This window comes from Pinus tabuliformis, chromosome 9 (genome assembly GCF_031772625.1).
Source record: "Pinus tabuliformis cultivar Carrire ecotype Pingquan chromosome 9, CPIR1, whole genome shotgun sequence".
Lineage (NCBI taxonomy): Eukaryota > Viridiplantae > Streptophyta > Pinopsida > Pinales > Pinaceae > Pinus > Pinus tabuliformis.
This window is the reverse complement of record NC_142307.1, coordinates 451,817,619-451,833,268: the sequence shown is the minus strand read 5'-3', so window position 1 is coordinate 451,833,268 and position 15,650 is coordinate 451,817,619. Positions and strand designations below refer to the sequence as shown.

Here is a 15,650-nt window from a genome sequence, read left to right as displayed (position 1 = left end):
GAGAGGCCACTATGATAATATTCAACCTCCTTGGTGACTTTAAGGAAATGGAATTGACGGAACATCACATACAGTAATCCAACATCATCCAAATAACCTTCAGGAGACAAATCAGCCACTCATACTGCCTATTCATGGGTCCCACTGCTGTTTGAGAGACTTAAGGGCACGGTAACACTCCCTAGACACTACCTAGGCGAGTTAGTTTTAGGACTAACGCTCTCCAGACACTGCCCTAGTGCTTTATAACGCTTCCCAGACAATGCCCAGGTGAGTTAGTCTCGACACTAATGCTAAAATTCTGGGATTTGAGCCACCTTTTTTAGCCTAGAGCTTGGGACACTGCCCAAAATGGAATGATCACGTAGAATTAGTAAGGATGCAAGGAACCAATGATGCAAAAAGCAATAATATGAATAAGATCATCAACAGACCCCTACTAGCCATGACAGACATTTCGTCAAACATATCATCAACATGTAACCTTCTGGGGTAAATAACAAAATTAAGTGTAGGTATCTCATAATTATCTGAGAATCGTTATGGACCATTATTCCCTCATGCCATTTGCTGCATTATCCTCCGTTCACTCATAAACACATTATCCACTCATATAGAAGTAAAAGCATGTTGAGAGCCATACATAGCAGCTGTCATGAAATGTGAATATAACCAACATAATAGGAACATAAATACAATAAACATATTAGCCATCAAATCCATAAATACATCAGTACCTTTACACATGAAAATCAAGGGGATGGATTTATCATTAATGAATGAAATGAACTAACCGAAGATGGGACTACCACGTTTCACCCGAACGTAGAATGGTTGAGCCAAATCTCTCTTCAGCCATTCACCCCTGTGCCATATCCCAAGCATGAATGTGGGATCTCACAGAACACATCAATCAAAACTCATCCAGGGCTTCTAGAGGCCATGCACCTCAACCCATCAATTATTGATTCCACCTCACGGTCAGACATCACCAAAACCATCATCAGATTGGTCTCCATCCAAGCCCTCCAAGGCTTCTAGAGCATTTGTCCAACCAAGGTTTCCAGAACTAGTAACTCAACCCACAACTTATACAAGGCTTCCAGAGTGTTTGTCCAGCCAGGGCTTCCAGGACTAGTAACTCAACCCATCAAGGGCTTTCAGAGCGTTTGTCCAACCAGGGCTTCCAGGACTAGTAACTCAACCCAAGTTGTTACAGGGCTTCCAGGACTAGTAACTCAACCCAAGTTGTTACAGGACTTCCAGAGTGTTTGTTCAACCAGGGCTTTCAGGACTAGTAACTCAACCCAAGCTATGGAAACATGAGAACCAACCAAAACAAAGCAATGAAAGTAAACCCACAATCACCATGGCTATCCAGGAAATGACAAGGCTAGGAAATCCATTGTCAATCTTGGTCATCCTCCATGCCAACAATAGATCATAACCAAGAAACCACATGCATGTGTCATGCATGCCAAAACTAGTGAAGAAACCATACATGCAACTCGATACTTGCAAGCAAATCTAATGTAGTTGCTGATGTTGATTCCCTCTTGCGCTTTCCTGCTCTTCCTTTTCCTTCTTGCTCTAAGAATCCAAGTATGCCACACCCTCTAAGAGTGCTACAAGAAAACTCTAAGTATCCAAGAGTATGAGAGAGAGAGAGAAAGAATAATGAGAGATCTCCAAAACTGAATTGATCAAGCCTTCACCACAGATCCTCAGAAGCATTTTTATTAATGAGGCCTCTATTTTCTTTATTTTCCATTATTTTCCTTCAATTTCCTCCTCACATGCAGCCAATGACTTTTCACCTTCATTTTCTCCTAATTTTCATTATTTTCATAAATAAATGTGCCAAAATACATTTTTGGCTCTTTAATGCCTTAGCCATAGCCTTTGTCAATTTCGTTAGCCATAAACAACCAAATGAACACTGACTAGAATGTCCTACCCACCATTCAGCTTGGAATAAGTGTCCCAGACATTCATGGTTATTGTTTTTAAAATTTATTACATAGAATTTTCACCAAGGATGTTATAGAACCCTCCCCCTTGGGGGACATCGTCCTCGGTGTTCAATAACCTACCCAAAGAAGACATACTGCTCATGGATCTTTATAACCTAGCTCGATGTAGTATTTACAATGAAAGATTTGCTCAAGACATAACATCATGAAAACAGTGGAGCTTTATAACACAGCTCATTACGGTATTTACAATGATCATCCTGTTTAAGAAACTCATATGACATCATAACATCATGCTAATATAACCACATGATAGCATAATAACATAACACCCATACCGCATAGTGGAGCTTTATAACACAACTCGTTACAGTATTTACATTCATACACGGGTGTACATATAACAACCTCATCAAAATAGATATACCAAAACATATGACAATCATATACCAAATATATATCAAACATATACTAACATCACATAGCGTATATCAAAACATCATAAGGCATATATCAAAACATCATATAGCATGTATCAACCAACATAAATCATATATCAAATCATCATAAAGCATATATCAACCATCATAAAGCATATACTAAACCAACATAAAGAAAATATCAAACCATCATAAAGCAACTACCAAACCACCATAAGCAACCACCAAACCACCATATCAAGCTACTAATTCTTGTAGTTGATTTCAACTACCCACCTGGGCATGTTCATGATTCCTATACCACGCACATAGCTTCCATCAATTTTAAAATAAACTAAAATAAATTCACATCATACCTCATTGGTAGTTCTTCAATAAGGAACATTTGCAATCATGTTTGCTTCCTATCACAACAAGTCAAACTAACATATTTGACCAAATCAACATGTATAAAAATATTACATCAGGTTAGTTCAAAACATAACCATCAAAATCATAAATGACATGTAACCATTATAAATCAAAATCATAGATCACATGTAATCATCATGGACCAGAATCATAAATCACATGCATACTAAAACCGATACTTATCCTTCATTGATCCTTACTTCTACCTTTTTTCTTTCTGTACACACAATGGATTGGTTGCCACACCCGGCAAATATCCAGTTCCTTCTCCTAAAACATGTGCACATACGCATAGTGTGCATCACACACATTCGACCACATACGACATACAACACCATGCAACACATGCATCTACACCTAACATACAACATGTCATACACCTACACCCAATGTACAACACAACACAATACATACGCCTACATCTTGTGTATAGCACAATACATGCACCTACACCTGACGTACAACCTAACACCAATACGTGTCTAGGGTGCAACACAATGAATGCATATGTCACTATACCATGACTACACATTGAATGCATATGTCACGATACCATGACTGCACAGTATACATACATAGTACCGCATGCCCGCAACATAACAAGTACGACATGCACCCAATCCCACACGTACACCAGTACCACATGTACGAAGCACCACCTGAACAATGTGTGCACAAAATCACATGTACACATTACCACCTGCGCAACATGTACACAATTCCATGTGTACATTGCACCAATGTACAATGTGTACACAATACCACATATACACAGTACCACATGCACGACATATATGCGACATATGATGTACAGTGACACATGCATGACATATACACAACACCACCTACACACAGTGCGACTTGTACAACATGTACACAACACCACTTGCACAGAGTACCACTTGTAAAGTCATGCACACCACACCATATGTACATAGCACCACATGTACAACATGCACGTAACACCACATGTACATAGCAATTCATATCCAACATGTACATAACATCATTTGTACACAGCACCGCATATCCAACACATGCAAAGCACCATATGCATACAACATCGCATATCCATTATGCACACAATACAATATGTACATAACACCATATATCCAACATGTACATAGCACCATATATACCTAGCACTGAATATGCAACATTCATACAACATTATCTATACTAACACCATGTACCTAACATTGCATAAACAAAATATACACATACTACATATGCTCAATACTGCATGTGCACAATCATCACGGATGCAACATGTACAACATATGCACAACAATATTGCCACACATCCAAAACCACATTGTCCTTACCAAGAAACCTTGCTTCTAGTGTCTTACCCATACTTGTCCCAACACACCGTAGACCACACTTCTTTCACTTCGCTGATTTATCCCTCGGTATATCCTGTCCACAACATAGACATAATATACTCACATAATATTAAATCATAACCACATGATACTGACCTCATATTATTTTCATGACTACTCTTCCTAATTGATTCCTCGTAAGACCACAAATCTCGTCATGCCATTCTCCTGCATAAGCAATCATTCCTCTACGAGAATGATTCCTAATGACATGTTGGACAACGACATAGATATACATACATTCATATACATAAACATCAACATAGAATACTAATGATCTAGTCAGTGAACGACATACATACGTACATGTATACATATAAATGTTAGCATTAATAATCATGATCCATGGTGGCCCTGTCAGAAATGACATACATACATACATGTATACACATATAGACATCAACATAATCATGATCACAACATAATTACCAAATATCAAAAGGTCTAGGTTAAGAGAAATTCATTTATTCATGCAACACATGCGCAACATTGAGAACAACAGTTCCCAACATAGCCAAGGCATATGATGCCTCAAATCCATTTACTTTACATTTTCCTATTACCTTTCTCATGACTATACTGCTACCTTCCATTTACCACAATGGACCCAGCCAATCCAACCGACTATCATAGTCTTACCTTTCGTTGCGCTTACTCATGCACAAAGTTTCATCTAAATCTTGCATTACCTTTTGGGTACCACACATCTCTCCCCGAGCTCCATCAACTTTCCTCTTTCCCAACCAATTCCCCAGACTCAAAACATAAAAGGCAAGAACAAAAAACAATCAACAAGAAGAAACCCATGAAAACCAATAACAACGCAACTCCACAACAAAGTGGCATGATCACACACTAGACATAACAAAATTGTAAATCAAGCGCAAGAAAATAACAAAAGACCAAAAATACAAGACTAAAAACAAACACCATGACTCAATCCCCATTGTTCCCATGGAAAGCTCAGCCTAAGCCATCTTCTAGATTTCATGGCAACATGTCTTTCCATGAAACTCCCTGCATCACGCTGCCATCAACACATAACTATCAATGTATAATTAAGCATAATAATACACTAGTTGCCTCATCTTATTGTGCCAATCACATTGCTTGTGACTGAACATATCCACGCCATCTCTCAAGGGACTCCAATCCTTTAACAGATCCACCTGTAGCTAAAGACTAGCTAATATACATGTTAAGTACATGTTCATGAATATAACACATATATAACACAAGGCATGTTTGACCTACTATACATGCATAATCATAACTGAGACCATACATGCATAACAACTACATAGACACACATAACAAATTAGTACCAAACCATATACACATCATTATAGCTATAGTCTAGTCATCAATGCATGACAATATCAACCACAAAAGCCATGACCTCATGCATGACAACAACAACCACATCATGCGCACTTGATAACATGTGAACACTAACATGCATAACAATGCATGATCAACAATACACAACCAGTCACATACTCATGACCAACACATTTCACGAAATCAACATAAAATTCTCCATGACAACCATCTAAAACCATAATCAATCATCAAGCCAATGCAACAAGGACATGAAATGTAAGTGTAAGAGACACACATGCAACTGATATGCACAACCATCTAAAACCATAATCAATCATCAAGCCAATGCAACAAGCACATGAAATGTAAGTGTAAGAGACACACATTCAACTGACATACATGCATGACCAACACCTTCAAACCACCCAGTCTGTGGGTTGAACCATGCTTTGATATCACTCTGTAACACCCTCCTCCCACATCTACCCAAACAACCGGCCAGCTGGGGTAAACATGTGACGAGAGGCCACTATGATAATATTCAACCTCCTTGGTGACTTTAAGAAAATGGAATTGACAGAACATCACATACAATGATCCAACATCATCCAAATAACCTTCAGGAGACAAATCAGCCACTCATACTACCTATCCCTAGGTCCCACTGCTGTTTAAGAGACTTAAGGGCGGGGTAACGCTCCATAGAGACTGCCCAGGTGAGTTAGCTTTAGGATTGGCGCTCCCTAGACACTGCCCACGTGCTTTATAACGTTCCCAGACCCTGCCCATGCGAGTTAATCTCAGCACTAATGCTAGCATTTCGAGATTTGAGCCACACTTTTCAGCCTAGAGCTCAAGACACTGCCCAAAAAGGAATGATCATTCAGAATTTGTAAGGATGCAAGGAAACGATGATGCAAAAGCAATAATATGAATAAGATCATCGCCAGACCCCTACTAGCCATGACAGGCATTTTGTCAAACATATCATCAACATGTAATCTACGGGTGTAAATAATAGAATTAAGTGTAGGGATCTCATACTTATCTGAGAATTGCTATGAACCATTATTCCCTCATGCCATTTGCTGCATTATCCTCCATTCACTCATAAACACATTATCTATTCATATACAAGTAAAAACATGTTGAGAGTCATACATAGCAGCTGTCATGAAATATGCATATAACTAGCATAATAGGAACAAAAATACAATAAACATATTAGCCATCAAATCCATAAATACATCAGTACCTTTACACATGAAAATCAAGGGAATGGATTTCTCATTAATGAATGAAATGAACCAACCAGAGATGGGACTACCATGTTCCACCTGACCGTAGAATGGCTGAGCCAAATCTCTCTTCAGCGTTTCACCCCCATGCCATATTCCAGGCATGAATGTGGGATCTCATAGAACATGTCAATCAAAACTCATCCAGGGCTTCCAGAGGCCATCCACCTCAACCCATCAAATAGTAATTCCACCTCATGGTCGGACATTACCAAAACATCATCAAATTGGTCTCCATCCAAGCCTTCCATGGCTTCTAGAGCATTTGTCCAACCAAGGCTTCCAGAACTAGTAACTCAACCCACAGCTTATACAGGTTCCAGGACTATTAACTCAACCCATCAAGGGCTTTCAGAGCATTTTTCCAACCAGGTCTTCCAGGACTAGTAACTCAACCCAAGTTGTTACAGGACTTCCAGAGCGTTTGTTCAATCAGGGCTTCCACGACTAGTAACTCAACCCAAGTTATGGAAACATGAGAACCAATCAAAACAAAACAATGAAAGTAAACCTACAATCACCATGGCTATGACAGATCATAACAAAGAAACCACATGCATGTGCCATGCATGCCAAAACTAGTGAAGAAATCATACATGCAACTCAGTACCTGCAAGCAAATATGATGTAGTTGTTGATGCCGATGTCCTCTTCCGCTTTCCTGCTCTTCCTTTGCCTTCTTGCTCCAAGAATCCAAGTATGCCATGCCCTTTAAAAGTGCTCCAAGAAAACTCTAAGTATCCAAGAGTATGAGAGAGAGAGAGAGAATAATGAGAGAGCTCCAAAACTGAACTGATCAAGCCTTCACCACTGATCCTTAGAAGCTTTTTTATTAATGAGGCCTCTATTTTCTTCATTTTCCATTATTTTCCTTCAATTTCCTCCTCACATGCAACTTGTGACCTTTCACCTTCCTTTTCTCCTAATTTTCATTATTTTCATAAATAAATGTACCAAAATACCTTTTTGCCTCTTTATTGCCTTAGCCATAACCTTTGCCAATTTCCTTAGCCATAAAAAACCAAATGAACTCCCACTAGAATGTCCTACCTGCTATTCAAGTTGGAATAAGTGTCCCAAACATCCGTGGTTATTGTTTTTAACATTTATTACATAGAATTTTCACCAAGGTTGTTACACTTTTGCATCTATAAAATATTCATTGTGTATGAAGTACTTTTTGAGAGGCTAAAATTGAGTGTCAATTTAGCAAGCTTAATAATGAAAGAGATTTATGAGTGAATTCAATTCATTTCTATCATATCTCTTATTGCTCATTTTTTTTGTTGAGTTTGTCTTCTTCACTGAGCAATTGGAAGCATTTTTTAAATGATAAAGACTTTTTAGTTTAAATTTCTTATTTTATAATCCTTTCCTATATACACTTAGGTCTCCTTTTTTATTATTATTTATAAATAGCCCTTAGTTGATCTTTCTAAGAATTATTGTCCCACAACCATTAGATAAAATACAATATGTATCCAATTAGTTATAAAATCACACTTTGGTGCCTTGGCATAGTTCCCTAGCTAGGAACTATCTCAAGGATACCATATAGTCCTTGAAAATCTCTCAATGAGTTGCATAAAATTGTGGGCCTAAAATTGGTTGGAGAGATATGGTAGGAGCATGAAATTTTTGGATGCCCCATTCCCTTAAGCTATTTAAGGAGGTCTAATGTGTTACATTAATTGAAATACAAAAATGAAAGAACAAGGATATGAACACTATCCATGCAAATGAACACAACATGTATCTTAGGAAACCCAAAACATGAGAGAACATGGCTATAAGGTGAGGCCTATGCTATGTGTTATTTTCTTCAGCGATGAAATGCAAGTAGAAAGAAAGGGGCACTTACAATGGAGAACTATGACATACTGGCCTAAATGGCTATTACAAAATATCCTTCCTCTTATGTTATGCTCTCAAGTTCAACTCCTAGATTCTACTCAATTATGGGTCAAGTATAATGCTAAAGAATCGAACCCCCTCTTCTCCTAGCAACAGAATGTTTAACATAGCCTAATAGTTGTATAGGGTTAGTGTTCTGCATGCATTAACCCTAAATCAATGATAAGGCTTGGGCCTTCTAGAATCTTCTTGAAGGTACACATGTGGATAGTCACACATGTGTGAGTAATGGATGATGACATGAGATCCACTTCATACATGGTTGTCAACAAGGTAGGTCAACTTGCACGAGGCATAACCTCTGTATTTAAACTTCAATTGAGATGATTTTCACATTGCTAGAAAGATGTTTGTGGATAACACTATTGAAGTATTGGGAGCTATGTTCAAAATTTTTTTACTCTAAAAAGTGTCATTTGATGTCTCAAAATAGCTTTGGGAGGTTCCAAACACCAAATCTCCAAATTGGGACTTGCCACTAAAAAGGGCCCTAGAAGCCAATTCCCCCAATTTACCACCTAAAAGGTACCAAGATAGATGACAAATTATATAATGACCAATATGAAATAAGACCAATATTTGGCAATAATAATTAGGGTTTAACAAGGTCCACACATAACTAACACATTGTTTCCAGGGCATGAATGCATTGGTAAGGCCAAAAAATAATTAAAAAATTATGTTTTGGGGGGCAACACACTTTCTAGACTCTTATTTGCACTAAATGTGTCCACTTAATGGACCACTATCTACATTAGCCATTATTTTGTTAAACTCTAGGGTCGACTTCACTAATTCCAACAAGATCGAGGTCAAGTGGTGATGGAATGTTACAAAGGACAAAGGTTATGTATGCAAAAATTATATATTCAAGTAAAAACTACTCAAATGTTACAAGTCAATTTTAGAGTGATAACATTGCTCATGTTGGAGATTACCCCCTTGAAGAGGCAAGTGAACATTGCACCCAATTTTGAATCTCAATAAAGCTTTGCTTCTATTATTATTTACAATTCTAGTTCTATTTATTTATTTCCACAATTATATTGCCTTATCTTGTGTTTTGCTTTTCATAGCAATATTCTATCTACTATGATCTAAATATTTTGTTTTAACTACCAAGGAACACCACAAGAATATAGTTACTTCATCTTTCAAAAATATAAGATTATGGTGACAAAGAACAATAGCAAGGTTGGAGTTGCACATCACCTTCCCTCATTTAATAGAACAACAAACCGCTACAACAATGATCACTACCAATATCTCATTGTATAGTATCACTAATGACACAAAGTTCACCAAACTTCCTTCAGGTTTAAAGTTTGGCGAACCTCGAAAACAGGTTCTAGTTTGGCCTAGGCTCAACTAGAGTTTGATATAGCTTGAGCTTTCATATAGTCATCAATATACCCTTTGTGACCCATCCTACATATAAATCTAAAGTTGCAGGGATCACAAGGCCAATAGGTTAATTAATCAACCAATTGCCCATCATCATCATTTGTAATGTTGTTCTATCAAGGCACTACAACCTCTATTACTTTTCTTGATTTGTGGAGCCCAAACCAAATATGGGTTGGCACATCTTAGATTCTCATTTGAAAACCCACATTTCCATAGAGCCTACCCAACCACCTATCCACTTCCTTGCTCCACATGTATGCTCTATTCTTGGAAATAGGTGATTTTCTCTATGGTTTATATGCTCTGTGGTCAGTTAATAGTTGTTAATAGTGGCATAAGTACAATTTGTTAATCATTGCATCTTTTGTTGAATGGGACCTATCCTTGGAAGTGACGCTATGCTTGGTAAGCCGGTTTGAGCGGTCTACTCTATGCTTTTATGGCATTGGAGCTTTGTAATTGGGATTATGGGGATATTTCATTTTATGACATGAATTGTTAGGTGTGATATGTATGGAAAGCCATGTAAGCTTGTTTTGATTACGAAATACAATTGCCTTAATTTACCAAAAAAAAAACAATATTTCTCTCAATCACCCAAGCTAAACCTAATTCACAAAATTAATATGACCTTCTTAATGTATATAATGAATTTATATGAATTTTGTTATAAAATATATGTGAATGAGATCACCATAACCATTGGGAGGAATGATTGAGATCCTCCCTATTTAGATTCAATTCCCACAAGTGATATGATGAGTTTTGATATAATGACTTCTAACCTTGTTATCCGTGAAACTGAAACATATATTTTCTTCATATAAATATAAAAATATTTTCCATATATATAATAACAAATTCCATTCAACTCTTATTAAAAAAAATCAAATTCAAGTAACCTAAACTCAAATTATAAAATATAATAATATTTAATAATGCTTTGTACTTGTAATAGTTTTTAATTGCCCTAGACTTGCATCAGTGATAACCCTTATCGATGTAGATTTTTTTCCCTCATCTTTCAATAGTGATGGTCACTCGGTTGGAACACATGAATGTTTCCAAACACAAGGCCGAAAGGGTGAGAATCAATATGCATCGCTATTATTTTCTTCGGAAATGGTGATCATGTGTCACTGGATGTTCTAAAAACAATGCATCAATGGTAATGGTTGATAAACATTACCCTTTGTTTCTTTGGGCTTACAGGAGATACCTGTAGCCCTTTATTCCAAGGGTAATGTATAGATGGCAATGTTTTCACAACAAACACACTTCTAATGGAGATGCCTTTGTTAATGATCTATTTTTCCTAAATGACGAAGGCCATTTTCACTGACACTACTAACAATATTGCAATGGATTTCATGGACTAGCTACCATTTAAGATTGACAAAAGAGATGTTTCTTGTATTTACATTCAAAATGAAAATCACTAATATAATCTTTAAGAAAAAGGCTTCATGTACAACGTACAATCTTCTTTTAACGGATAAAAAATCTCTGACTTACATCATACAATCTTCTTTAATGGATAAAAAATCTCTGACTTACATCTAGTAGGGAAAGTAAAAGCCACTAAAATTAAGCAACTCCACATCTGTGAGCCTCATTGACAGTGAAATCAAAATTAGACCCATATGTAACTTTTTTGAGAACAAGTTTTTAGGTTGTGATTTTTTATCTTTCTCAAGTTAAACAAGCATATATTTTCAAGGTGGAACATTTCAACCAACGAAGTTTCATATGGAGACAGAACAAAGGGCAGGTAACACTTCTCACGCCTGCCCACTAGTACAAAGGATCATCAGGTTCACCTTGACACTAAAAGTATAATAAGATCATGAAACAGAAATGCTTATGATTAAGCCTCTTCCCTACTTATACAGAGCACCTAAAATGATTATTTCAAACCTACTATCTTGAAAGTTTCCTAATATCAATACTCTATGCCTTTGCAGGCTTTCCTTTGATTTATCAACTCCTCACAGGTGCTGATTCAGAAAACCAAGTACAAGTTTATTCACTTCTTCTGGAAACTGTTCCTGGACAAAATGGCTCCCCTCTGGGAAAAATTTGATCTCTAAATTGGGCACATCCGACTGAAGTGTGCCACTCTTGATATAATCCTCCACGCCTGGAAATTTCAGATAATAATCCTTGGTGCCCATGATCAGAAGGCAAGGAGCTTGAATAGTGCGGTCGGTGAAATGAGCTAATCTCCCTGGATCCCTGTAAATTACAGGTTCAAAACGAATATCTTGATTTGCATATCTGTAAGGAATTTATGGTGATTTGAATAAAAAGAAAGCAAAGTGAAACAAATAAAACAATTATCTAAGTTTACCTTCTGCTGCAAAGGTATGGGACTTGCATAGGGTAAACAAACCCAGATTTCTCATACAAGCTTGTGTAAGTCTGAAGGTCATCCTCAGTGAACCAAGGTGGCAATGGTATGGAAGGATCATAGAGATCCATTACCTCCTTACCATCCTCTGCCACGGGTAGTTCACTACTAGAGAAAAGGATATATATATTCCTTATCACTGTTTTCACATCAAAGCGCCCAAGATCTGCTAAACCTCTTCCAGGCTCCTACAATAATGAATTTAAAGGAGACAATCAGAATATTCTATAGAATGAGGGCTGCATTCAATATTCAAAGAAGAAACAAAATTCCGATGGAATGTCCTCGTTTAATGTACATTTTTGGCACAGATAGGGGAGCAAAAGCACCTGCCAATGTCTAACATAGAGGTCTTTAGGAGCCGAGTCCCTATTACTGGGAAGTACACCAGGTTTCCTGTAAGGGATACCCAACGTTACAATTCCTTTCACTCGATCTGGATGACAGAGACCAATATAATATGCAATAAATGCTCCAAAATCCTTCGCCACAATAAACGCCTGCAGATATGTGAGTTAGAAGATATAGATATGAATTTCCTGAACTGTATTCTTTGCATTAGCATAGGGTCATCTTCCTCTCAAATTTATTAGATATAGAAATGTTAATCAAGCGCATATTTCATACAACGTATTGTCAAATAAGTAAATGAAAGAGTTTCAAATATGTAAAATAGAAAATATGTAATATCATTATGTCATTCTAAATTGCCATCTAACACTGTTAAACCAACATATACTTTAGAAACGAACTAAAAATATATATAAAATACTAAAATGAAAACCTCGAATTATTAATCTTAAAAGATTAAAGTTAAAGATGAATCTATATCAAACAGTGTTGGAGTACATTGAAATTGTATGAGAAAAGCATCTAAAATTCTAAACCCACATAGAGCTGTTTAACTTAACCTCTATTAATAGAGCAAGCCATGTACCAATGATAAACCAACACATCTTTTATATTTAAAAACCAGAAAACACTTGATGTGAAAAATCTCAGTTTAAACTACCATAGATTAATACTAATCCATGCCGTAGTAGAAAAAACTCTGAATATTCAAACCTCACTTTCTTTTCAACCGCAATAGATTTTAATACGGTTATATGTGGACATCTTCCCCAAAGAGGGGAATTGAACTTCGCTGGATTTCATCAAAAAGCGATTTGATCAAAAAGCCAACTAGAACTTACTTTCTCAATACCCAAGGCATCAAGCAGGCCAACAATGTCTTCTACAAGGTCATAATATGCAGCTTTCTCTGGTTCAGAGGGCTGATCAGAGAGTCCATAGCCTCGAAAGTCGGGAGCAATTGCATGAAACCCTGCCTCTGCCAACGCTATCAGCTGATGACGCCATGAATACCATATCTCTGGAAATCCATGCAATAACAACACAGCTGGACCTGCAGATCAGTTTGACAATAAAAGTGGCTTAATTTTGGTATTCAAAATAAAAAGACAAAAAGTACAAAACCCATTATCTTAGATTTACCTCAATCAGTCTTAAAAGATTAGTTTAATTGGTTTAACTGTCGAACTAAAAACATATATACACAGATTAAAAATACAAGCTAAACCCCAGAGATATTGTTATGAATCTATCCCACTTGAAAAATACAAGTATTGAAATAACATTCCAGGAAGATCCACACTTGTGACAAACATCTTCCCTCAATGACTGTATCTGTAAAGCACCTGGCTTTTTCAGTGGCACCAAGGAAAATACTTGAAGATAGCAGTTTGTTTGGGATGAGAATTAATACCTGATCCAATTTCTGCAACGTGTAAATTAAGCTCTCTAATCTGAACTCGCTTGTGCTGTATTTTGTCCATTGCTGAATATGAGATAATACTGCGCAAGAAAAAGGGGTTAGGAGAATAGATAGAGAACTTGCCTTGAGAACAGGTTATATAATTTTCGCACAACCATCAATGCACTAAAAAAGGGTTTACATAAGAAATGAGAACAACAGGTGATGAAGAGGAGAGGGTTTTGCAGGTAGTTTAGTCCACACCAAGATGAGTAGATCAAATTTGACTAGAAATAGTCATCCAATTCAGGGTTGGAATTTCCAAAGTTTTTTAATCGTTATTTTGACGTTTTCACCGTAAAGCCAAAATATATAAATATATTCTTGAAAGGGGTTAATTTCTGTTTGAAGCTCCAGATGTCCCAAATTTAATAGTCAAATTCCAACCCTGATTTCATTTTAAATAGTTGCAATTTTATTTCAAAATAGTCAATGAAGATAACTAAGTATCAAACAGCAAGTTACAGGGTGTTAAGCGCGGAAATGGTGGTCATATTAAAGTTTTTACTTGGATTTTTGGATTATGATTCTATTTCAAAGGATTCCAAATTTTCCAAGGGTTCAAATATTTCAAATAAACCCCAAATATCTGGTAGACTAATCGCAGTTATATCAAAAATTCATCTCAATTATATTCTTCCCTGTATCAAAGAGTTGAACGGTTTCTAGCTAGCAAATAAAATACATAAAGAATTTTTTTTTCTATCGAAAATATACCAGATCAATCCGCAGAAGGAATTTGTCTTCACCGGATTTCAGTAAACGCTCATGGGACGAGACTGACATTTGGCCAAAACCGCGCTCATTTTCCAGATCTCGTGCTACCTACACGATTATTTCACATTGCAATTTCAAGAGCGCACGGCTCTGAAGATATTGTGCTGCCCGTCATAAAGTGCGTTTAATTTCCACCCCGCGCCACATTATTATTTCACATTGCAATTTCAAGAGCGCACGGCTCTGAAGATATTGTGCTGCCCGTCATAAAGTGCGTCACCCCGCGCCACATTTTCTGTCGGCAGCGAACAGGATCCTCCGCCCGATTTGTTCAATTATAAACTGTTCGACGCTTCCTTAGACCGCCGGTCCCACCTTTTAACGCATTTTTCTTCTGCACCCTCCATGGATCGACCGTCCCACCATGAACCCACTTGTACGCTGACGACCCTCCATGGATGTGTAGCTCTTTTTGGCTTAAAATATGTTTTTATGTTGAATAGAAACATTTGTGGAGTTTTTAACTTAAAATGCCTTTGTTTTGGCACGCTGTTCCCAT

The 15,650-nt window shown here is 37.0% G+C and overlaps 1 protein-coding gene across 3 annotated transcripts; it reads right to left on the bottom strand.

Moving 5' to 3' along the window:
* Window positions 1-11,797: 11,797 nt before the first annotated feature.
* Window positions 11,798-15,379, bottom strand: LOC149149146 (epoxide hydrolase 2-like). Of its 3 annotated transcripts, none has more exons than XM_089438356.1 (6): window positions 15,124-15,379; window positions 14,327-14,415; window positions 13,755-13,966; window positions 12,891-13,061; window positions 12,502-12,749; window positions 11,798-12,386 (listed from the first exon to the last, which is right to left on the bottom strand). In XM_089438356.1, exons 2-6 carry the CDS (start codon window positions 14,394-14,396, stop codon window positions 12,140-12,142), a joined length of 948 nt encoding a protein of 315 aa, XP_089294482.1. In that variant the 5' UTR covers window positions 14,397-14,415; window positions 15,124-15,379; the 3' UTR covers window positions 11,798-12,139. The 3 variants fall into 3 exon arrangements, with proteins under 3 accessions (XP_089294482.1, XP_089294481.1, XP_089294483.1); XM_089438355.1 differs by having other exon boundaries at window positions 15,092-15,377; XM_089438357.1 differs by lacking the exon at window positions 15,124-15,379 and adding an exon at window positions 14,579-14,600.
* Window positions 15,380-15,650: the final 271 nt, after the last annotated feature.